Source organism: Equus caballus, chromosome 18, assembly GCF_041296265.1.
Source record: "Equus caballus isolate H_3958 breed thoroughbred chromosome 18, TB-T2T, whole genome shotgun sequence".
Lineage (NCBI taxonomy): Eukaryota > Metazoa > Chordata > Mammalia > Perissodactyla > Equidae > Equus > Equus caballus.
This window is the reverse complement of record NC_091701.1, coordinates 41,349,511-41,375,421: the sequence shown is the minus strand read 5'-3', so window position 1 is coordinate 41,375,421 and position 25,911 is coordinate 41,349,511. Positions and strand designations below refer to the sequence as shown.

At 41.9% G+C, this 25,911-nt stretch overlaps 1 protein-coding gene and 1 long non-coding RNA gene across 4 annotated transcripts in view; one reads left to right on the top strand and one right to left on the bottom strand.

Annotated features, from left to right (window-relative positions):
* Positions 1 to 6,081: 6,081 nt before the first annotated feature.
* Positions 6,082 to 9,394, bottom strand: LOC138918657 (uncharacterized). The gene is made up of 2 exons (XR_011428243.1): positions 9,197 to 9,394; positions 6,082 to 6,435 (listed from the first exon to the last, which is right to left on the bottom strand). It is a non-coding gene; the product is annotated as an uncharacterized lncRNA (long non-coding RNA).
* The window catches only part of LY75 (lymphocyte antigen 75), a 130,214-nt gene continuing 113,585 nt past the window's right edge, over positions 9,283 to 25,911 (top strand). The window contains exons 1-4 of one of the 3 annotated variants that reach the window (XM_014732232.3): positions 9,283 to 9,901; positions 15,761 to 16,132; positions 20,767 to 20,937; positions 24,005 to 24,169. In XM_014732232.3, coding sequence (XP_014587718.1) covers positions 9,808 to 9,901; positions 15,761 to 16,132; positions 20,767 to 20,937; positions 24,005 to 24,169 — 802 coding nt within the window. In that variant the 5' untranslated portion in view covers positions 9,283 to 9,807. 3 annotated transcript variants of the gene reach the window in all.

Sequence of the window (25,911 nt, the reverse complement as noted above, 5' to 3'; positions counted from 1 at the left end):
TGCATAAACACACACACGCACAGACATATAAAGGCTCCAGAAATCTACCCTTCTCACTAAGAGCAATGTGAGGTTGAAGGACATTTACGAACCTTAACAGTATCTCCTTAGTTTTCCATTAACTCACTCACCGGGTAAGTCTGACCACCCATGGGGCAGAAACCGATTATAGCTATTTACGAGGTAGCGGGGGTACACCTTTATTTATTGCTGTGTTCTGTTTTTAATTTTTGAATTGTTAGGTATCTATCTTTCACTCTGTAAATTGCATACAGCAAACCTGATAGGTGATTTACAGATTAAATTATTTTACTGTAAGAATAATAAAACACTAAAAAATCCTTAAATTCAATAACTACTTACCTTGATTCACACACAGATGTCACAATATGATAGTAACACTATAAAATAGCCAAACAGTGAATGAAATCACAAAACACACAAGGCACCTTTGAAGGAATTGAGATGAGAAAAGTCCATAAAGATTCTACCCAGATTTGTTTGTGGTGACCTCACATAGCACAGGGGGCCAAAACCTAACCACAAAAAGGAGAAAGAAAAAACAAAACAGTGACCTTTACGGAACAAACAAAGGTTTTAATTTTATTCTTGAATTATCATCCATTGTTGCCTGACAAGGTTATTTTCTTTGCTTTAAAAGGAATTATACCAGAGAGTAGGGAATAAAAACGTAAGACAATGCCTGCTCCCTTAGGGATGATAAGCATGCACATAACTATAATACAAAGGAAAACCTGTCAAGAATTCTCATTCTAGCTGATGGAATCAGGGTTGGCTTCAAGGAAGAGGTCCATATGAACCAGAGGAAGGGACCAGATGCTCTGCGGACTTATTCAGTGACACCATTTTTTCACTACCACAGGTTAAAGTAACCCCTTCCAGTCTTAGCTTCTTTCTCCTTCAGAGCTTCCCATCCACCTGTCTTTAAGAAGAGAAGCAGGAAGCCCAGTTGGGTCCTTTTCTTACAGAAGGGAGTAATTATTTCGTTTCTAAAAAGTCCCTCATGTTTCTCTTATCTCCATTACCACTTCTACACTGAAATTCTGACGTGCAACTGCTAGGCAATTTAAGGTTTGCAATAATCCTATGAACTAAATGTTGTGATCTATTCTTTTTTCAAATGAGGAAACTGAGGCTCAAGTTAAGTATCTTGCCTAAGAACACAGCTGGTAAGTGGTGGGATAAGGACTCAAACCCTGATCTGATTTCAAAACCATGATGGAAATAAGGACCAACCCATCAGGAACCATCAGGAATGAGTACTTCTAGTACCCAGTCGTGGCCTCCAAATACCATTTCCTACTAAATGGAAGCAAAGATCTTTAGAGAAATGACTGATTCCAGGTCCAGGACAAGAACGTACTGGTTGAGGCTGAAACATCTTGTCATTCCAGATCATGAGGAAACTATGACTCCTATGGCCATTTCTCCCCTGTCCCAAAATGGAGCAGTGGAGCGTCAATAAATATAATAACTGCAAGGGATTGAAACACATCAAATATGCCTAAATGATAATAAAAGAACAAAAATCTCATTGTTCACCTTTGGAAGATGCTAGGGAACCACCTCCTTATTTTCAAAACTTATATATAAAGGGAAAGATTCAAGCAGTTTCCTGCCTCTCCTATGTGATCTGTAGCTCTGGGTAACCAAATAGTTGATAAGGAAAAGTTTCTCTTCAAAGAAGCATCCACTAATAGATGAAGAAAAAAAATGACAGAATATCTCCACTAATTTTTACGGAACTAAAGGATCCAGGTAATGATCATCAGAGGCTGATAACATCACCAAACAATGAGAAAAGATGTGACCTAATAGGAAAGTATAACACGTATGAAATAGTACTGTCAAGAATAAATTGAATCTGAATCTCATAAAGCCTACTACTAATTTATAGGAAATATGAGAGCTAATGGAACATGTTAAACAACACAATAGCGATGCAATAATCAAAATCCAGAGTATGAGAAATTCTACGAATGAGCCAGATTTTCTCACACAATTATAAGGGAAAAAGAACGGGGAGACAGTGCCTAGAAATTAAAAGATATCTAAGAGACGTATGAACCAGCATCAATGTGAAAACCTTATTTGGATTCTGATTCAAACGCACTATAAAAACAAAACAAAAAACATTTATAAGATATTTGGGGAAATGTGAACACAGGATATTTAACAGTATTAAGGAATTATTGTCATTGTTTTCAGGTGAGATAATGTAGTTATGCCTTTTATGAGCTCTTATCTTCTAGAGATGCATAATGACATATTTACAGATGAAATATTTGATGTCCGAGATTTGCTTCAAAATAATCTGTGAGGAGTGGAGAGTGGGTCAGAGTAGAGACGAAACAAGATGGGTCATGTGTTGATAACTGTTGAAGGAGTGTGATGGGAACAGCAAGTTCCTTACACTATTGTCTCTACTTTGGGTATAGTTTTTATATTCTATAGCAAAAAGTTAAAAATAAAAATTTTAAAACATGCTCAGAGTCTCTCTTCCTCTGATTCCTGGAGAGGGAGAGACGAAAAATACTACCGAGGGGAAGAATATGGTTGGGAGCACAGAGTGAGTTATGCTAAGAAAAGGGGGCTGACTTTTTCTGCAAGGGTGAGAAAAAGAGGAGTTTACAGAGAGAAAAACAGAGACATGGTGAACTCACATCAGGGGCCTCAAGCCTATCAGGAAAGTAAGAGGCACATTCCTCTCCCTGGAGGAAGCCCATAGGCAGTTGAAACTGGGCCTGAAGAGGAAAAGGTTTGGACCATCTGCTTCATGAAGATACTAATGAGTTGACAAAAGGTGAATAAATGGTAAAATTGGTAAATACAGTAATATTTTATAGTGTCATACTTCTCAGTACTAAAATTTCTTGGTAGGATTCTCACAATTACACTTCAAAAATGTTTCTACAAATCCATAAACCAGCATTCTTAACCTTACCCTTAACTCTCAGGTTAGGTGGTCCTGAATGTTGTCCCTGGGTTATGCATCAGCTTTGACAGAGGGTCCCATCACACTCATTACCAAAGCTGGAAAAGCTGACCTTCTCTATCTTCTGCTAAAGTCAGGGAAATAATTGTTCTAAAGTGTAAACCTGATCAGTTTCCCTGAGGAGCAAGGACTCCTGGGCTTTGGTTATTTATCATTCGAACTGTTGTTTTCTTGAAGCAGATTTTGGACACGAATTTAGTTAATCTGAGGAAAGAGCCTCCAATTACATAATTAAAAATCAAACACCTCAGCCCCACTCTTGCCTCTTCACTAAAACATAGTGAGCGTATCTCTGCCAAAGTCAAAACTTACTCCTTCATCACATTTCCCACATCTAAAAAATCATCTGTACCACTAAAATGAATTCCTTATTCTCCAAAGTCTGAACTGATGTTTCCTAGAGAATTCCCACCATCCTGGAGATATTGCACTCTTACCTGAAACACATTATGCAGATCTTTGCAACACATCGTATCAACCTCACAACTTTGACCAACACCAGCATCCTCTTGATCTGTGATCCACCCTTGCATCGTCCCCTCACGCCCAAATTTCGCCTCTGCTTCCTATTGGAAGCTGGTTACTAGCCCTAATGTGCTCTCATTGATGTTTTTGGACTCTTTCTATGAATGTCAGGGTCCACATCTAACTTCTCTAATGCTTCTCATATCCACAATGGTCACTGAACGCTCTGAGCCTTGGTGTCCTCATCTACAAAGTGAGAGGGCAGATAATGGACTCCAAGATCTCAACGAGCTCTGTAATTCCACAGTTCCTTGGTGTCTGAGGTTAAGTTGAGTAAGTGAATGTCAACCACATTGGTTCCTTGTCCAGCCTCTTGTGTCAATGTTCTGTAGACATCCTAGTAGAACATTTCCTCATCTGAGAATTCTACAGTTTAAAGTCTTGGAGGAAGTTCAGCTTGTTTTCACAAGATTAGTTGTTTAATTTTGTTTTTTGTTTTTTAAGTGGATAATTACAACCTTATATTTACCCTTTGGGGTCTATGTCCATGAATATAGCTCTCAGGAGTTTAGTTATGACCAGGAATAAATGCAGACCTTTATTATTATGGCATCATGGGAATTGTTTAAAATTTATCTTGCCTTGCCTGGGTCTCCTGGGTCCTCCTTACTACACCTGGGGCCATCTGTGGGCATCATCATAAGTGCAGTTTCAATGCACCCCACACTGGCTCTCTTTATGTCACAGCTCCTCATGAAGTTGAAAATCCTCCATTTGCACTTTTTCTTGTTTACATATTACTCAGTTTTGGATGCTATCTTAGGCACAGTTCTTTCATATGTTGAATAATTATTATCAGGGTCCAGTAAGGAGAACAAAACCCATGCCAGGTAGTTCAATAGAAGAAATTTAACATAGGGAAATAACTAGTGACAGAGATATTGAAAAAACTAAAAATGAGTGCTAATGAGGCTATCCAGAAAGTAACAGCTGCAAGAGCTACTACTCTCCATGAGGCCTAAGGGACAGAGAAGTGCTGATGTTATTTGAATAGGAGCCAAGGCCACCAAGTGGTAGCTAGAACCTTGGAGAAGGAACCACCCAAAAGGAGCTGGAAGCACAGAAGGGGTTGCATGGTAAGAACTGGATAACAAAGGGTTGGGCTTCCAGGCAGGCGCTAAAACCACAGAAGAAACACAGCTACCGCTTGACAGGCTCCAAAAGCAGAAAGGAGAGAAATACCTTGGGTTCTCCCCTCCCAAACTTCCCATTTCCTGCCAGGAACTCCCATTGGCTGAACCTAACCAGAAGACAGTAGGTGAGGAAGCCTCAGAAATGCAGAGTAGCCCCTTGGGATTCAAAGCAGGGGAGGGCAGGGAAGAATCCAAGAGAAAAGATTACAAGAATTGGAAAAGGAAATACAAATAGCCAATAAACGTAGGAAAATAGGTTCAATCCCATTAATAATCAGGGAAACGCAACTTTAAACCACAATGAGATGCCATTTTACTCCCCACCAAAAACGTTAAAATGCCAAGTGTTGATGAAGATGTTCAGCAGTGGGAATACCTGTACACACCACTGGGAGTGCAAGTTGAAAGCACATTACCAGTGTCTAATAATGTTGATGCTGAACACACCCATGCTCCAGAAATTCCAATTCTAAGAACACACCATCAGGAAAATCCAGCAATGTGTACCAGGAAATATGTACAAAAATGTTCACAGAGGCATTGCTAAGGACAACAAACTACCCAGCTGGAACCTACCCAAATGTCTGCCAACATGAGAATGGATAAAGTGAGCGTTATTCTTCCAATGGAACACCACATAAAAATGAACGAACTATAGCTACACACACCAACAAAGATGAATGTCACAGGCGTAATTTTGAGCAAAAAAGATAGGTAGCCAAAAAACCTCTAAATGATTCCACTTACATAAAATTAAAAAACATGCAAAGTATATAGACTGTTCAAGGAATGAATCATATATGAGAAAACTGTAAAGAAAAGAATGATAAATAAACAATTCAGAGTAGTGGTTACCTCTGGGTAGGAATAAGATGGATATGATCAGGAGGAGGCCCACAAGCATAGCTACTCTTTTTTGGGTATAATATATTTTATAATTAAAAACATGACTTTAGAGGTCCAAAAAGCTCATGTTCCCTCTCCCTAATTGTAATTGGGAATAGAGCAATACTAACACTCTCACACTCATGAAAGTTCTATGTTTATCTTCACTTATGGCTATTGACCTTGGCCGAGTTACCTGTCTTGCCTATGTTGTCTCAGTTTCGACATTTGTAAAATGAGGATAATAGTAGTAACTTCATAGGATGATTATTAGATAAGACAGCACATGGGAAATGCTCAGCACAATGGCCTGGCACCCACCGGGTGCCAGATGTCTGTTATTTTGCTCACATCAATGTCTCAACTTGGAGTGTCCTCCCCACTGCCTCTATCTACTGAATATTACTCATCCAAGGACATTCAGCCCAGTGCCTGAAGACTCTCCTTCTCCCTGTAGCTTTCTCCCTCTTTTTTATTATTATTTTTTTTACTGAGGTTATGATAGTTTATGACACTGTGAAATTTCAGTTGTACGTTATTATTTGTCAGCCACCATATAGGTGCACTCCTTCACTCTTTGTGCCCACTGACCACCACCCTTCCCCCTGGTAACCACTAAACAGTTCTCTCCATCCATGTTTTTGTTTATCTTCCACATATGAGTGAAATCATATGGTGTTTGTCTTTGTCTGGCTTATTTTGCTTAACATGATATTCTCAAGGTCCACTCATGTTGTTGCGAATGGGACAATTTTGTCTTCTTTATGGCTGAGTAGTATTCCATTGTATATATATATATATACCACATCTTCTTTATCCAACCATCAGTTGCTGGGCACTTGGGTTGCTTCCATGTCTTGGCTATTGTGAATAATCCTGCAATGAACAGAGGGGTGCATAAGTCTCTTTGAATTGTTGATTTCATGTTCTTTGGAGAAATACCCAGTAGTGGTATAGCTGGTCATACGGTATTTCTATTTTTAAATTTTTGAGATTTCTCCCTCTTTTATTTTATTTATTTATTTATTTATTTTTGAGGAAGATTAGCCCTGAGCTAACTGCTGCCAATCCTCCTTTTTTTGCTGAGGAAGGCTGGCCCTGAGCTAACATCCATGCCCACCTTCCTCTACTTTATACGTGGGATGCCTACCACAGCATGGCGTGCCAAGCGGTGCCACGTTCACACCCGGGATCCGAACCAGCGAACCCCGGGCTGCCGAAGTGGAACGTGGGCACTTAACCGTTGTGCCACCAGGCCAGCCCCTCTCCCTCTTTTAAATGCCTAGACCTCCTGTTGCCTGCACCAGGCATTTGCCATGTATTTATTTATTCATTCATCCTACATGAGGCATTTACTACAAATTTATTCATTCACTCATCCAGCAAATCATGGGCCAGGTACTGGGAACACAGAAGTGACTAAAGCAGACATAGTCACTGCCTTCCTGGGTTCTGCTGCCTGGGGAGGGAGACGGACATTCAACAAATGAGAAAGTGCATAATTATTTAATTCAGCTGTGCTAAGTGCTATCAGGACAAAGTGGGGGATGCATTGCGACGCCACCACAGAGGAAGCTCACCTAGACTGCAGAGTCAAGAAAGATTTGCTTGAGAAAGTGACATTTAAGGTGAGACTTGAAGGATACACTGCTTTCTGTTGTCACTATAGATAATAAATATTTATTGAGGTTCTATAACCTAGGTGGAGTATCAGTGCTCATGTACCTACAGAAAAAATAGCAGCAGGAGGTAGCCCATGTTAAATGCCAAGTAAACAGAATGTACAACATTATCTAGATGTTTGGAATCCCCAACAGTCAGAGCTCTTCTTAGAAACATTTTATACAAAATGTGGGATTTGAGCAGAGCATTAACTGGAAGGCTGGAACTAAGACAAGGGAGGGGGAAAGAGGCATTCTGGATAGGGGGAAATATGCTATACGGGCAGAGACAGGAAAAGGCAAGACAGATTCAGACAGGTTGCCTGAACCAAGGAATGACAGAAGAAGGCAGTTAAAGATAAAGGTCAGATCATAGAGGGGATTGCTTATCATAGATGGAGTTTTCTTTTTGTATCATGGGCTTCTTTGAGACTCTCAGGAAAGCCTTGGGCCCGTCCTCCTACTCCAAAACAAGTGCATTCATAAAGCTGCATACAATTTCAGGGGTTCACAATCTTCCCAAACTCCCGTTAGGAACCCCTGCTATAAGCGAGTAGCGCTGAAAGGATTTGAGTAGAAGAAAGGTGGCATGTTCCAAACAGCGTTAGCACAATTCGTTTGCCTAAGAGGATAAGACTGTTGGCAGTAAGGTCAATTGAGAAACTATTGTAATATAACGCAAGCAGGAACTCATATAGCCCTAGGCTAAGGCCTAGGAGTTCTAGGAGTTCTAGGAGTTCTGAGGTTCTAGGAGTTCGTTAATTAAGTAAACTAATATTTATCGGGAGCATACTCTGGGATAGGCCTGGTGTTCAGTGTTAGGGATGCGTTAATGAAGAAGATAATGAAGGAGATAAGAGCACTGCCCTCAAGGAGCTCCAAGCTGGGCAGGATCAGAAAGGCAGGCAGCCACAGATGGCGGAGGGCTGAAGAGCAGCAGCAGATTGTCTTACTCAGAACTTTCCACTGCCCATTCCCTAGAGAATTAAGTCAAAGTCTTTAATATCATATTCAAGGCACTTCACAAAATAGCTACAACCCATCTTTCTGCTATCACTTCCTCTCAGGCCTCTTACCACAACTACTTTGAACACCCACCCACACACACACCCACACACACACACACCCACACACACACACACGACCTACCCCGCAGGGTGGCCACACAGGACTCTTGACTGTCTTCTGACCCTGCTTTGCATTTTCCTGCCTCCATTTTGTCAGTATTTTCCTCCCCCCCCCCCCCCCCAGGGCTGTCAAATCCCAGCCTGGTCAAACTCCTACCCATGACCCATTCTTCAAGGCCCAGTTGAGGTTTTGCCTTCCTTGAAGCTTTGTCTGAGTCTCCATGCATTCTGCCCTGAGTTACTGTGTGTGCCTCAGTCTACCCCAGTACTCAGTAAGTTTGAGAGCATGAGGATGTTGCCTTTTATCTTATCCTGAGAGGTGCCCAGGCCTTCTGATGGCAAGTGCTCAACATATCTACTGAAGTGAAAGGCTAGAGCCCAGGGAGAGCACGGAGTCAAGGTAGACTTGTGAGTCAGTGAAGCCTTTGTGGTTGGAATCAGGAAAGGCAACCTAAATGTTCACCTCCTGGTGGAAGAATTCACTCTTACAGGACAGGGATGCAGGCCATCCCAGGTATACACCAAGTGCATAGTAAATATGGGGTTTAAAAATACAGGACATTCATATCTAGGCAACTTAGGTCACCCTATCTATAATGATAGCAGTTTCCATAGGAAGAGGATCAAGTCTACTCTCACAATTGGCAGTTTGGGGAGCAGACTTCCGCATTTCTACTGGATTATAATTATTATCGTTGTTATTATTTATCAGGAAAAGAGTTTACTTGCAAAGGTCAAATGGGTATAAAGCCTAAATCATCCTTGGAAGTATTATAGTGTCACTCGAACAGCTCTTGCTTTTAATTCTTTAACAATTGCGGGTGGGACTGCACCGTGTCGTTACCTCACCTTTGTTTGCGTTATCAAAATACGCAAGACGTTGCCCAGGACGACTGAATTCTTTGGCTCGACCGCAGCTGCAACACCACAGGTGCACACTTCCCCCTTTGGGATACGAGAGGATGTGGGTGCCTCTTCAGCCTAGCCGTGCATTGAAAAAGTCACGCCTGACTGCGGGGCGTTAGGCAGAGAACAGGGTCCCCAACTGACTGAACCCACCCACTAAGACGCTGCCAGGTCCCAGCCAGTGCTGCGCCTCCTCAACTCTACTGATGAAGAAGGGGGGCCAGGGCCCCCAAGCCGGGTAGTCTGGCGGCGCTCGGCTCTCTCGCTCCCCACGCACTTCCCGCCTCCTCGCGGGTCCCGCGCGTCGCAGGTGTGCAGAGCATCTCCCGTGTCGTCTTCCCGCCTCCTGTCCCCTCCTCCCCGCCCCGCCCTCTCCCCGGCCGGGGGAGGGGGGGAAGGATATGAAGATCTGAGTGGCCGAGGGCGGCCGGGGCGGGGCCGGGGCGGCCCTGGAGGCCCAAGGCAAAGTCGCCGGCAGGGCAGGCTGGGCGCACCAGGAGGGTTGGGTGCTGCGTGCGCCCGAGGACCCGGTGGGACCACTTGGCCGGCTCAGGATGAGGACGCGCTGGACGACCCCTTGCCGCGCGGCAGAGCTCCTCGTGCTGTTCCTCCGGTGCTTCGGACTGGCGGAGCCCTTTGGCCGGGCAGGTAACCGCGGGCGCGTCCGCCAGCCGGCCGGCTAGGGGCCTCGAGGCTGCCAGGTCTGCCGACTCTCCTCGCTTCGGGTTAGGGCTGCGCTCCGAGGTCACGTCACCTCTGCTTTCCTCAGGGGTCTGGAGCCGGGCAGGAGAGCCGAAGGGGAGGTCTGGGGACAGGGCGTTCTATTGCCCTTGGGGGCCGGGAGGAGGGCGGGGTGGGGCGTGGAGGGCAAAGTGTTTCTGGTGTTGAGGGCAAGGAGTCCACGGTAGGAGCGGCACAGAGTCTTTTCTGGAAAGGTTCCCCGCCCCCTCCTGGTCCTCTCCTCTAAAATCTTGCTTCCCTGAAGTATGGGGCCTCTCAACACCCTCTATGCCCCATCATACCCGTCTCGCCCCTCCTTCATCCCTTGGTCTCCTTGGCCACTCAGTGTCAAGTGCAGCTTTCCACCCACGTCGCCAAGGATAAGCAATGACTCTCCGACTTTAGTGCGCCCACAGTGTACGTCAAAAAAGAAGTCAAGTTAAGCCCTGTCTCCTAACGTGACCGAGATCTTGACTTTGTTATGATGCCCTCCCCCCGTGCCTCAAGCAGCGACCCTTACTTCTAATTGGCTTATCAGCTCCAAACGACCCCTGCGAGGCTGACAGTCACACGCTGGAGCGCAGTTCGCTTGCCGGGCGACCTCCTGAAGCAGAAGCACGACCAGGAACAGACGCCCTTTGCTGATGCCCTGGGTGGTGTGAGCCCCACCATCTCCCTTGGCAGGAAGCGGAGTTTGCTTTTACTTTCTCTTTTTGCCTTGGTAAAAGGTGTGCTCAGGACTTTGTTTCTTAGTCTGGCTGTGTAATGAGCAATCAGTGGGCTGTCCCCACCTACACTTCTGTCATCTTGTCTCTATGAGGAAGTAAAAGATGGTCAAGGTAGTTTTTTAAAAACTTCAGGTTGCTTGTAGCTATTTTCTTTGCAGCTAAACTAAGTGACTATCTGATTTAGACTTTCTTCAGAGACTGATAGGAAGAGGTTCCCCAGAGTATTGAGTGGCATCGCCCTATCTACATGAAGGACCTTTTGATGGACCCTGCTCAGATTCACGCTTCTCGGTTCTTCTTTGACCCTACGTGTTGGAAACTACCAAAAGCCCTTTATTGCTGTGACAATTTTATTCTGCCTGCCCCCCATCCAGGGAGAAAACTTTCACTGCAGCAACTAACTACAGTCAAAACACACTAACCTTTCAGTCACTAAACTCCTGGTTTCCGTCTACATCTGTTTTAGTCTTGTCTGTTTTGTCTCCCCCACAGAAATCAAAATTTCCTTAATTTTTGCAATCTCTACAATTCCTGGCCTTTCTCATCAACCCAAAGCAAAGAGCAACAGCTTAATTCCATTCTCCCTGCACCAGGTCCTCGCGGGTATTTGTTTTCCTACAACTTTCCTCATCCTTAGCAGCTGCTGTGGTTGGCTTACACGCACCCTCAGACCAGACTTGTGGCCCTATTTCAGGGAAGCACTGGAGTTTTGAAACCCCACTCATTTGGGTAGCTTGTTTGGCAGTGTGTCAGCTTGACGATGCTGGTAATGGTGTGCGCTTTGTCACATGTACGCAGCTGGGTTTCTGCAGGTGGTCTCAGTTGCTCAGATGCTGGAGAAGTACCTCTGTGTCCTTGGGGAAATGCCAATTGCTTAGTTTATTTATTTATTTATTTTTTGCCTCCTTGGAGAGCTAACAGATTGAAGTAAACAAAATCTTCAGGGACTCCTGAGGTTTTCACCAGCCCACACCACCCAATCTGAACAACATGGCTTTCTGACTCCTCATAGACCGCCACGGTCCCAACTGTCACTTCAGGACCTGTTTTTGAACTAGCAAGCCCAGACTTCTGATTCTTTCCTGTTGCACCTGTGCACTCCGCACACATGGCGTGGCTTCACAAAGTGCTTAACAGTAAGGGCTGTGGAAGTTCTCCTGAAACTAAAAATGCTGCCGTCTTCATCCTTCCTGCCTTCCCAAGCCATCTGCCTCTCCATTTGTCTGTGGTCATGAAATGTTGATGTCCAGCTTCTCTTTGGAATGTGCAAGGCTCTCTGGTTTAGGACAAGACAGGAGTTAGTTAATGATCAGACAATAAGAGAGAGTTTTCCTTTGATTGATGTGGAAATACTAAAAATTCATTTTCAATTTATGATTATGCTACTTAGCCATTTCCTCTCAAACACCACGAGAATGTTTATGTAAAATGAAGCACATAACAAGTGGTACTGGGGCTGATGAGGCTTCTTTTCATCAACGTCTGCTTTTCAGACTTGTCCCAATATTGTATGTGGAGGTAAACATTAAAATTCCATTTAGGACCAGTCTAAGGTTATAAAGTGAACAAGATGCAATATAAGGAATAAGTAAAGAATCTGTTTTACAAATTGCTCTGTAATTACCTTTTCAAAGTGTAATACATTTCTGAAATATTTTATGTACACTTATTTAACAGATTTTCTAAATAAGCAATTATTTTAGCACTTCCTCAGTCTTTCTTCCCACTCTTTTTTTATTTAAAGATTGGCACCTGAGCTAACATCTGTTGCCAATCTTTATTTCTTATCCCCCGAAACCCCAGTACATAGTTGCATATTCTAGTTGTAGGTCCTTCTGGTTGTGCTATGTGGGACGCTGCCTCAGCATGGCCTGATGAGCAGTGCGATGTCTGAGCCCAGGATCCAAACTGGCGAAACTCTGGGTTGCCAAAGTGGAGTGTGAGAACTTAACCACTCGGCCAAGGGCTGGCCCCCTTCTTCCCACTCTTCAACCTACTATCCCAATAGGGTTGTAAGACTGAGGCACACTGAACAGCTCCTGCTAAGGGTAAGGAAAGATATGGGGAAATATCATGAGAAGGCAAAACTTTCCCTAGCTTATGCATTATGTATGAGCGCTTTACACATACATTACGTATGAAGACCAATAACAAGTTTCCTTAAGTCATATCAATAATTAATGTCTGTGGTAAGTGACCACTATAGGTGCCAAATGTTGACATTACATACTTGGTTAAAATACAGATTTAGAATGAGGCAAGTATCTACAGTAAAAGATGCTGCTATTGGGTGAGAAGTTTGGCAACTCCCCTTTAACATAGCTACTCCATGCTGCTCCATGCCTCTCCTGTAGTCTTTCAGAGTTGCTACAACCTTGTTAAGTCCAGAGTGTCCCAGAAGTAAAACACATAGTAAATGGAAAAGGGTAAAATATTTTTCTCTTCCAAATAATATTTATAAAGCAGCACTGTCACCTAAGTGCACATGCCCAGTACAAATGGGATTAGAATAACCTAAAATGCTACTAGCATTTGCATGACATAATAAAGTTGCGGACATCTGTTCAAGAACAGTATGCGAGAACTTAGCAAAGACTAGTAAAACCTGCAAGGGTAGGAAAGTTGTTGGCCTTGTGTAAGCACAAGATGTTAGTACCGGAAGTGGCTTAAATATCTTATACTCCACTGCTTTCATCTTACATTGAAGATATGAAGACCCTGGGGAGACTAGATGACTTCCCCAACATCTCCCAGCTATCTGGTAGCAGACATAGGTCTTCAGTCTAGGACCCCTAATTCTATGTTCCACTGCTCTTTCCACTATGCTGAGAGCTGTAGCTACTCCATTGGATTCTGCAAAGGCAATTTGAAAAATCTAGAACTCCAGACTGCAGGGGTAGGCACAGCTGCTGCTTGTCCAGTTCACCTGTATGGGGTCAAGGGGCACACAGCAGAGTGCTCAGGAAAGAGAGCAATGAGACTACAGGGTGGGAAAGGCAAAGGTTCCAGCAAGGGTGGCGGCCACCCATTCTCCTGCAGGAGCAGGCTGCTTTTTTTTTCTGCAGTAATTCCTGATACTTTGGAACACAAGATTTATTTTGGAGAGGTGAGAGAGAATAGTTTGGAAAAGAGGTAAGTCACGGGCCTGAGTCACTATTGGATATGTGGGAGAAGGACATTAGAGAAAGTATAAGGAATAATCTTCTAAGATAGTGCATTTTCCATTTTTCTTAACTATCCTCCCAAACTGTGTCCATAAAGTAGAGAATAGCAGAATGATGTCAAAGAAGAAAGAGTGAGGGATGGAAACTGCTATAGCAGACATACCTAGTTGCAACCCTATGCAATATTTTAAAGTACAGATTTGAAAACAGAAATAACTTAAAGTTTTAAAGGATTTTGTTGTTCTTATTGTTTCTCTTGTTGCTGCTGCTTTACTTTCTTTTTTTTTTTTTTTTTTTTTTTGGGAGGAACATTGGCCCTGAGCTAACATCTTTGCCAATCTTCCTCAATTTTGTGTGGGATGCCACCCCAGGGTGGCTTGATAAGCAGTGCTATGTCCACGCCTGGGATCTGAACCCGCAAACGCTGCCAAAGCAGAGCACGTGAACTTAACCACTATGCCACTGGGCTGGCCCTGCTGCTGCTATTTAAATAAAAAAATTCTGTCCAAAGTTCAAACTAGAATTAGACTTTATTTTATGGTTATTATTTACATGGTGAAATTTCCCCTCAAGTCCTTGGTACGCGAAATTTTAACCCTGAAAGCCTGTGAATTATTATTAGAAAAGCTGTTTACTGTTGGTAAAAAGCAGTGATTGTGAAACTGGCATCAAAAAGAAAGTGCCTTTTGGGAACTAAAATTTAACAGGTCCTTCTGCTGAACCCTTGGTTCATTGACAATGATTATTTAAGTTTGTCTAAAATATTTCAGCTGTACTCTCATCAACGTAAAGTTCTGTGCTATAACTTCAAAAGATTTTGTTTGGAAAAGTACTGACCAAATTGTTCAATTGTAGTTTGCTGTAATAGATGTGAATCTTGCTCCGGAAACTCAGGTGCACAAGAAACAATGCGTTACTTTATTTTCATAAAACCAAATTAAATTTTATTCTGAGGTCCCATTCCACCAGGTTAACAGAACTTCCGTGCCTGTCATTCCTGAGATCTTCCCCAGCTCATGCAAAACTGCCAGGGGAACAGTCAGGGAGGGCGTTCCCTTTGGCCTTTAGCTCACCCTGGTTACTTCTGAGTTTCCCTTGTCCAAACCCACTGGGTCTTGAATCCTGTGGCTCAGGGGATTCCCGGGGCTCAGGTTTGGCCTCCCTAGGTGATCCCCACAGTCAGTCCCTCCAGTCCCTCCCAGGGGCTTCCCATCACCTTCCTGGAGGTGCTGCGACTGTTGGCAACAGGTCCCCTCTACCTTCAAAACCCAGACCTCCATTTCCTCTCCTCCCTTTACCCCACTCTTCTCCTTCTGCCCCCTCAGAAGTCTCCCCATCTCCTCTGAGACACATCAACGTCATGTAATAATTTCTCCTGCCACAGTAGCTGAAATGTAAGCAAGACAGAATTGCGGTCCTGAATAGGTTCAGGATATTTTCTGTTGACCGTAGACCACCTGTCCAAGGAAAAGGAAAACTAAAGATCATCTTCATCTCATTAAATAAGGGGTAAAAATATTTCATGGAATAACAATAACAAATATGCATACTATTCTAAGTGCTTTACATGTGTGAGCTCATTTTATCCTCACATCTACCATGGGAAGTACTATTTTACAAAGGAGGAAACTGAGGCACAGCGTTAAATAACTTGCACTGATCAGCTGGCTAACAAGTAGCAGAGGCAGACTATGAATCCAGGCAGATTGGCTCCAGAGCTCATCCCCTTATCCCACACTGTATTGCCTCTCTGGCTACCTCTGTCCTCCAACCTTGTGTGGTACATTAGAGTTTATACAGCTTGGTACCCAGACTCTGCTCAGCAGACAGGTCCAAGGCACATTGACCACATAATCCAGAATCCTGAAATGTCTTCTTTGACTGTCTTGCCTCAGGTAATGATCCCTTCACCATCGTCAATGAAAACACGGGCAAGTGCCTCAAGCCACTGAATGACTGGATAGTAGCAAAGGACTGTGATGAAAGCAGGGATCTGTTATGGAAGTGGGTATCCCAACATCGGCTCTTTCATTTGGAATCCCAGAAGTGTCTTGGCCTAAATATTACCAAATCCACTGATTCCTTGAGAATGTTCAGCTGTGACTCGAATGCCATGCTGTGGTGGAAATGTGAGCACCACTCTGTGTATGGAGCTGCCCAGTACAGGTTGACTCTGAAGAGTGGACATGCCATAGCAAGTACAAATTCATCTGATGTCTGGAAGAAAGGAGGCTCAGAGGAAAGCCTCTGTGAGCAGCCTTACCATGGTGAGTATTGGAGAGGAACTTTGACTCATCTGCTGCTGTGTTTGGTAGATGCGACACTGAACATGCACAACTGACCACAAATAAAGTCATACACTGGTAAGGGCAGTGGGCTTAGCATTCAGTTCCAGGCACTATGGAGTAACTTAGCTACCTTTGTTAAGTTGGTGCTATTTGCCCCCTTTTACACGTAAGGCTAGGAGAGGTTAGGTGTCTTGACAGAGGTCACACGGTCATTCTGTGGCGCCCTGGGATTTGAAATCTCTCTGATGCCTAAGTGTATGTACTTCCTACTATAACATTCTTAGCTCAATAGGAAAGGAAACTTGAGAGTAACAGGAAATCCTTCTGACAGGATAAAAGTCAAATGCCCTAGTAAAGTCAAACCTATTCTAAGTGAAAATAGAAGAAGGAAAGAAAAAGAAAAAAGGAAACGTACTTTTCCTTATCTTCAGATTTTTATTTAAAGGAAAAATTTGAAAAGCCTCATCTGAGGTTATTTCTTTTATTTTGGGTGTGGTACCAAACTTTGATGTTTGTGTTTATGAGTCAGCATTTTAAGAGTGGACTTTTTCTAGTTTGCTTCCAAAAATAAGTAGATGAATATTGCCTTTAGGAGAGCTGATCATAAACTTTGTTCTGAGTCTAGAAACTAGATTACAATGAATTTCCAAGTTTAAAAAGAATGAGTAGATTTTTTAAGCCACTAAATGTAATTAGCTATCACCCAAGCAAATCTTTTTTCATTATCTTGCTCTAAATTACATCAAATGTTGATATAGAGATATATATGATTATGTTGTCTAAGTCTTAACTGTTATCTCACCTTTGCTCTTCTTTGCAAATTTGCATAACTTTACAGAGATTTTCCTCTTCTCTTAAAGCTCGTTTAAGCTTAATTTGGCTTCCCATGCTTCCCGTTATCTGCACACATTTTTCTCCTGGGGGAAACTTTTTTGTTTCCTACTGAAGATGCAGCTGCTTCTGTGACGTCAGGTTCTACCGTTATGGGGAAATACCAGACAATTAGAGAAAGGGTTTTCCTTTTCTTCAATCCTCTACCCTTGAGTAGTTGAACAAGTCTGTTTCTGCTAGCCAGCTTCCTCCTGACCTTAAAAAGCAATTGCTTTCTGGATACCACTTAATGGCAAGTGTAAATTTTGTGCTATAAAAGCCTTTCTCTAACCTGGCAGCTAAGAAAAAACATCGAACCAAACAAAATGCCTTTTAAACTGGATTTGACTTGTTTCATTGTATTTGTTCAAGGATCAGAAAGGATAATTTTCTTGGCATGGCTTTTTCTGTCTCCTGCCTCTAATTTATTTTTTAAAGATTGGCACCTGAGCTAACATCTGTTGCCAATCTTCCCTTTTTTTTTCTCCCCAGAGTCCCCCAGCACACAGTCGTATACTCTAGTTGTAGGTCCTTCTGGCTCTGCTATGTGGGACGCCACCTCAGCATGGCTTGATGAGCAGTGCTAGGTCTGTGCCCAGGATCCAAACTGGCGAAACCCTGGGCCGCTGAAGCGGAGTGCAGAAACTTAACCACTCGGCCATGGGGCTGGCCCACCTATGTGTTTTATTTTATACGTTTATAATATTCTCCTGAGGAGGGAGCCCATGAGCTTCACACAGCTGCCGAAGTGATCAATGGCACAGAAAAGGTTAAGAACCCACCTAGGGTACCACCCCAGAGAGAGCAAAACAGTGCCACCAGCAAGAGCCTACCAGGATAAAGTGTGTCTTAGCCTTACCAAATACTGTATTTGCAACACTAAATTTACAAAAAAGAAATTTAGAAATTTCTAAGAAAAGGTACGTGTAGTTCTGACTCCTCAACACATACCTCAAGTCTTAATTTGCATAGAGGCCAGGGCCAAACCTGCCTCTTCTTCTCCATTCCTCTCCAGGGGACTGGTACCACCCAAGTTATATATGTCAGAAATCTACAAGTCACCCTAGAGTTGTCTTGCTTTCCTCTCCCACTGTTCAAATTTAATCAAATATTAAGTCCCAGCAATTTTACTCTTTTAAACTTATGTAGACCCTTCCCATTCTTAGGTTGAAGACTGCTGTCTTAAGTTAGGGACTTTCTCTAGGACTGCTCTCTCAGACTCCATCTATTGGCCCCTGCCACCCCTTCCTGTCCAGCTGCATAGAGATAAGAAAGATAAGATGCCTGAGTCCCAACAAAGTCAAGTCCAGGGTTGCCCAGCTTGTTACAGCAAAGCTACAGCTCAAAACGAGGATTGCATTCCCTCATACAGCTTCTTTATTTATCCCTTGGTTTTTGCTATATAATTTTTTTTGCTTCTAATACAAGAACATTTATTTGTCATTGTGTCCTGGGTTTGCCTGTCTTTCCAACTCCCATCCTGTGTGAGTCATGTTCATCTCAGAGAAAATTTTCGTTGTATAAATTTTATGAATAAACTGCTTTTGACTAGCATCCAGATATGCATTTATATCATTAAGGTATCTTGACCTCACTAGCACTCTTCAAATTTGAATGTTTGGTGAATCATGCAGAGGAAATAGACTTTTAGTGAAGGGATGGCTATAGAACTATCTTAGAAGCCTGCCAACCTCTTTAACCATTGAAGCTATTTTGTCTTCTGTTACCGAAGAAATTAATGTTAGTTTTTCATGTAAGCACCTCATCTCACAAATCTTTGCTTATTACAGAATAAGCTGTTGTTTTAAGGTTGCCGTCATCATAAATTCGAACATTCAAAGAAGATTCTTCTCAGCAAAGCATATTCCGGTCCACCAGAGGTCCAGCAGCAGAGAAGAATGTGTGAGAATAACACTCTTAGTGAATAGTTAGCATAATTTAGCTGTTATGGTGGTTTTTATACACTTATTCTTCAAAGCATATTGTGAACAGGAGAGCTTTTTAATTGAAGCCCAACTTTGAGCTATGAAACATAACTTGAAACCTGAGAAGGCAGCCAATGATGTCACAAGTTGTCCTTATGTCAAGGGCTCTAATCAGAGAGCCAGTTCTCATTGCTGTCACAATGGAGTGACTGAATGTTTCAGCTAACTACTCTGTGAAAATGAGGATTTCACAAAGAAGGATAATATTTGCCCTACTGATCTCAGGGGCTTATGGAAAAGAGAAAGTGAAAGAAATGTATGTGAAAGCACTTTGTATTATAGAAACACGAGGTTTTAGGGGGAAAAAATGATGGTTCTACAAGTAATAGCCTTTGTGCTTAGGGACTTTCCTTTTACGTGTTGTAATATGGGAAGAAAAATTGGTGATGAGCTATTGGGAATTTTGGTATGGTTAAAAAAAGCATAGATGATAAGCATGATTCTTATAAAATATAATGTCAAATTGCTCTTTAACAGAAGTACCCTGTTCAAAACCATTTCTGTCAGTGGAAAACAAAACCAGCGTTCCTTAAAAGATTGTTTGCAAATAAAAGCATCTAGATTATTCTCACCTTTTGCTTACTGCTGCTTAATACATTATAAACTATTAAATTAAGTCTCACACTTCACTTAAGTGAACATTTGAGAATAATAAGGGATATGGAATCAAATACTCTCTTAAGCACACTTTTAGGCAAATCTATGAGACATTTTGAGGGACCCTAATAGCCTGGTAAAGGGTGATAAGATCTGATTACTGTGCATTACCTAATAGCCCTTATTCGATCTGGTAATGATCATTGTTTTAAACAAATTAAGGATATGGAAAAAGGTGACCGAAATAACTGCAGAGTTAGCTGTTCTATAAAAACGCTTTTCCAAGAGAACCGTTATCAACGTAAGTTTTGAGCACTTCCTCTAGCCTTTCCAGGCATGTTTGAGGTTAGAATGATTTTTCAGTTTTTCTTCGTGTACCAGGGAAAATTATTAAAATGAAAAGCTAGTTCTGCTATCTCGCTGGCCGCCAGCTGGTCCCATGACTGCCCAGTTGAGGCTGGTTCTTCTTTCATAACCTGAATTACCATGTCCTGCCCCTCTCTAAGAATCCACTCAAAGAGCCAGCAGCTCTTCCCCCCATGTCCTCAAAACCCACAGCCACAATCCTACCATCAGCTTATGAACAATAGGGCTATTTGTCCACCTCTCTAACTCCACAGTTGGTTCCAAAGTCCACTGCTGCTCTCAGTGATTCCAAGGTTTTTTTCTGGCCTCACTCTTACAAAAGAAAAGAAAATAGAGTGTAAATTTAATCTCAGGGAGGGCACCCCTTCTGCTGAAGTACTCTGCCAACCACTGTAGTCAGTTGATCCTTACTTGATCAAGCCAATATTACCTAGCTCTTCCTCATACCTCAATAAGTGAAGCTTTACATGGATTATCTCATTGAATCCTCATGAACAAACCCATGAGCTAGATACTATTTTCCTAATTTGCAAATGCAGAAACTAAGGCTAGTAGAGGTTGGAGAGCTTTCTCATAGCCACAGAGTTCATGATTAGGGGAGCTAGCATTCAACTCCAGACGTGAGCAGTCAGCATCCATGCTCTGAATTTCCACACTGTGTAGCCTGTCCAGATGCTATATTCTCATAATTGAAAACAACGATCTTTCTTTCAAAGCAGTTTTAGAAATTAGTTAACTGAAACCTAATATCTAGTTTTTAATTTTTCTTTTCTTTACTTCCTCCCCAACCCATAGAGATATACACCAGAGATGGGAACTCTTATGGAAAACCATGCGAATTTCCATTCTTTGTCAATGGGACCTGGCATCATGAGTGCATTGTTGATGAAAATCACGGTGGGCCATGGTGTGCAACCACCTTAAACTATGAGTATGAGCAAAAATGGGGCATCTGCTTAGAACCAGGTATGTATGGGTTAGTAAACTTTATGTATATGGAAAGAAAAGGATACCATTTCTGTGAGGCAAAAGGGAGGAGGAAGAGTCCAAGATGACTCAAAAGTGACTGCAACAAATATTATCCTAGATAATGGGTATATATTTGAAGAAAGAGGGAGAAGTAGTATGTAGCCATAAACTTGCTTTCAGAAATAGGCCAGGAAGAGAACCAAGACAGGATGGTGTCATGGAAGATTAAGGATGAGGGAGTGTTCTGTAGCACACATACCTCAGGGAGAGGGAATGGAAAAGGCATGAGCAGTTAGGAAATTGCTGCTCACCTCTAATAGAGCCACTTCAAAAGACTAGTAGTCGTAGAAGCTGGTTTATAGTGGACTGAAGCGTGGAAAAGAAAAAGAGAGCTAAGGTGGTGGTTTGAGGGTGAGATAGGTTGAAGAAAGACTATTAGGATAGTGGAGACTTAAGTATGTTTATGGCCTGAAGCAAAGAGTAGGGGACAAAAGAGACAAAGGCCCTCTCAAAATTGATGACATTGGTCCCTCTGTTTTTCCTGTATGTTGGTCAGAGCATTTTTCTAATTGCTTCTTACTTGAAGCGCCAAAGGATTCACTGTTCTTTAGAAGGAGAGAAACCAAACTAGCAGTTGCATCATTATCTGGTATATGACTGAGACATATTTTCTCACCGATCAGATGAGAGTTACAGGGGATCACAGTATCTGACCAGTGATAGGTGCTCAAAAAATATTTTTTAATGGGCAATTGGTTGGAAGCATCTATAGTAAAGAGAAAGGGAAAAGCTCCAGACTTAAGTAATAAGAGTTAATACCTATAGGGCCCTGCCAGGTGTCAGGTACTATTGTAAGCACTCAACATATATTAACTCATTCAATCCTCACACAACCCTGTAAGGTAGGGACCATTATTTATCCCATTATACAGATGAGCAAAGTGAGGCACAGGGGAGTTAAATTACTTGCCTAACGTCACACAGCTAGTAAATGTCAGAGCTACCCCAGGAAATCTGGCTCTAAAGTCCTTGCCCCAAACAATTACATTATCCTGCCTCATTCAGTAGCCAACCCCTGGCATTAGTAATGCTGCTCCCTCCTTAAGGGAGGCTGAGCTTCAAAATGCAGAATTCTAAGCAACTTGAAGAGGTTATACTAAGCCAGTGGTTCTCAAACTTCAGGGTGCAACAGACTCACTTGGAGAGTTTGTTAGAACACAGATTTCTGGAGCCTGCCTCCAGAAATGATGATTCGGCAGATTTGGGGTGGGGCCCAAGGATTCGAAGTTTACTGAGTTTCCAGGTGCTGCTGATGATGCTGATCTGAGGACCACACTTTGAGAATTATCTAGGTAGAGGCCCAGGCTTTCCAACATCTAGAAAGATAAAAAGCCAATATTTGCTTCAGCTATAATTGATAACAAGCAGAGTTTGGCCAACCAGGCACCAATTTCATTTAAATCTTACTGTGGTCTGGACCAGAAATTTTAGATGTGAAAGGGAACTTAGAGGTTATTGAGTGCAAACCCTCATTCCTCAGGTGAGGGACGGCAGGCCCGGATTGATGAAGTGGCCTGTCAGGGTCACCACGTTCATGTGGAGCCTCATGGAGATCCCAGGATTCCTGACCCTCATTCCCCAGCGTATTTATCCCACTCTACCTTGCTTCCTTGACTGGCATGTGTCTCAGTGTCTTTAGCCTCCTTTGGGTGGTCGGGGTGGGGGTGAGGGGGGGGGGCGGGCGGTGTGGATTACTAATGCATTCATATGCCTCCCAGAGCTATTTTTATGGAAGAAGTGAAACTGAGTTTCTCAAACATGAGGACTGCTAAACCATGGAGGTTGTATTTTATAGCAAACACACTGCCATCCCACTGGAAGCTTCTGGATTTACAAGCATGGGGCCTCAGTGGTAATAAGGAACCTTTAGGCAACTTTAGGTGCGAATCCATCTTATTTTGTTTTCACCAAATGTCACAACAACTTCTGTTACTATTTAGGCCATTTGAAAGTGGCTGAAGCAGGAGTGTATGCCATTCAGAATATCAACAAAACCAGACTTAGAGACCAGTGCTCTGATTATAGCTCTGCCACAAACACCCCTAGATCTTTGTTCCCATCTGTGAAATGAGGATGTTAGATATGATCTCTAAGAACCCTTCCAGCTTAAAGGTCCATGAGTCTAATGTGTGATATGTGACTGGTTATGGGAGATCCTTTGCAGAACCACCCATCCGGAGCTTGGGACACACTCAACAAAGCTCACATTGTGGTTTTCCTCTTGTAGGGAGTACATGGCTCTGAGTATATTTTTGAACCAGTTGTATCAAGACCTATATATCTTGTCCAGGAAACAGCTTGAAGTTTCTTTGTCTGGAATTATACGTGCTTTTTAGATATTTGTTAAAGAAAATAATATGCACATTATACAATGTACATATATGTTTATATACATATGCACACATATATCTATGTATACATGTATAATGTTAATTATATAAATTATATGTCATCTATTAAATCATCTATTAAAATATTAAGGAGAAATTTGGACTTAGTTTCTCAAATAAGGTAGTCACTTGGGCTCTAAATCTTGGGCATGCAGCATGTCTGCACACACACACACACACACACACACACACACACACACACAATGGTTTTACTTCAGGCCGTGGGCAAACCCCTTTGCAGTCTGCCACCATTTTCAGGTGAGCTTGTTTTCCATCAGTTCAGGGTGTGACAGTGTGAGCACAGTTGAAGGCTCCTACCTTTAGGCAGAGGGAAGAAATGGGCTAAAACATGGCATTGTATTTGATAGGGGATAAAGGGAGAGTGGAAGATGGAGAGTGGAAGCTTTAACCAGACTGGGTCATTTGATGTCCTATAACTTCAGTATCTTTGTGTAACCAAAGAATCAATATATGGTCTAGTTGAGCAAATGGCAGCCTCAATTTTAGCACATCCTAAGAGTATGCAAATTGAATTGCAGTACTTGTAAGCATTCTAAGTAAAAGAAAACATTATGCCCTACTTTATGATCACTAATGTATCTTTTTATCAACAGAAATTGGCTGTGAAGGTAATTGGGAAAAGAACGAGCAGATTGGAAGTTGCTACCAGTTTAATACTCAAGCAGCTCTTTCTTGGAAAGAAGCTTATGTTTCATGTCACAATCAGGGAGCTGACTTACTGAGCATCAACAACGCTTCTGAATTAACTTATCTTAAAGGTAGGTTTAATTTGCATGTGGTAGAGCAAATTGATGAAATTGTGATGCTGTCTGTCTTCTATTTTCGTATCCAGGTATGTTGTTTTGTGTATATATTTTTCTATCTACTCTTGGGATTTAAACTTCAACAGTGAAGCCCACAAGCAAGAAAACAGTGACTATAATCCTATTCCATCCATTGAAAATGCATCTCATGATGGAGACTAAAGAGAGGTTAATGTTCAGAAAATGGGTGGAGTAGCAAGATTAAACTGCTACCCTAAACTTAAGTGAAGGGATTTGAAAAAAGGTGAACATTTGCTCTTTGAACTTTGCTAAGTAGAGAACTCAGGAAGGTAAAGAAGATGGCTGAGTCATACTGGATGGCCTCAGTAAAACATCCTCACGTGAGTAAATGAGTCCAGTCCTCAGAAATCCTCAAGTGGATTTAAAGACGTGGACAGATGGAGTGGATAGCATTTTGTTTTGTTTGTGAAGTGGTGATGGTAATTTTTTAATTTTTAATTATGAAAACTTAAATCATGTAGGAAGGACTAGAAAATAACCTAAAAGAGACCTGTGTAACCACTACCTTGATTAAGTATATACTAACGTTTTGTCATATTGCCTTACATGGATTGATTCCCTCCCTTCCTCCTCTGCCCCAACTCCTTTCCTGCTTCCCTCCCTTTAAAGAAATGCAGTGTTAACAGAGTCAAAATAACCACCCCTTGAGTATTTTACAACATATATGTGTATAAATACTATATATGTTTTCATTATACTATTGTTCCATGTTTTAACATGACACAAATACTATCTTATTTACCCACGTGTAAGTTTATCCATTGTTAACTACTGCTGTACAGTATTACATTGTATGAATAAACCAGGTTATCCATTCCCCTATTGAGAAACAGGATGTTTTCAGCTTTTGCTATTACAAACACCTCTGTGAGGAGTATCCTTGTATGTGCCTCATCTGGCAGATGTGTATAATTGCAGAGTGATAGGGTGCATATCTCTTCACCTCTAACCAAAAATTCTAAATTGCTTTCCAAAATGGTTGTATTAGTTTGCTCCTCCACTAGCACTTGGCATTATCAGACTTATTAACTGACTAATATGTTGATGTGAAATGATACTTCATTTTTGTTTTACATTTCCCTGATAATAAATGTGGTTTTGCATCTGTGTTTATCAGGCATTCAGGTTTTCCCCTTGTAGTTTGCCAATTTGTATCCTTTGACCATTTCCTATTGATTTTTTTGCTTTCTTCATATTGATTTGTTATAGTTCTTTATATATTCTGGATACTAATCTTTTGTTGTGGGATTATAAATGTCTTTTCCTAGTCTTTGTTTTTTTCACTTTATTTTTGTTGCTTCTTATCATAAAAAATACGTTAATTTTAATTTGGTCAAACTTATCAATCTTTTCCTTAATGTTTTATGCTTGTTTATATTATTTAACAAATCCTTCCTTAGCCCTAATATGATAAAGATATCTTCTCATATTTTCTTCTGTTTATAGTTTTGCTTTTCATATGTACATCTTTAATCCAACTGTAATGTAATTTATAGAGGTGGGTATCTATCTTTTTCCACATGGATAGTCAGTTGACCAAGCACTATTTGTTTCATGTTTTCCTCTCTGATTTGTTATGCTGCCTCTAATAAATATAAACTCACCTATTATATGTGGGTTGTTTCTAGGCTCTGCATCCCATTCATGTCATCTATTTGCCTGTCTCTGAGTCTGTT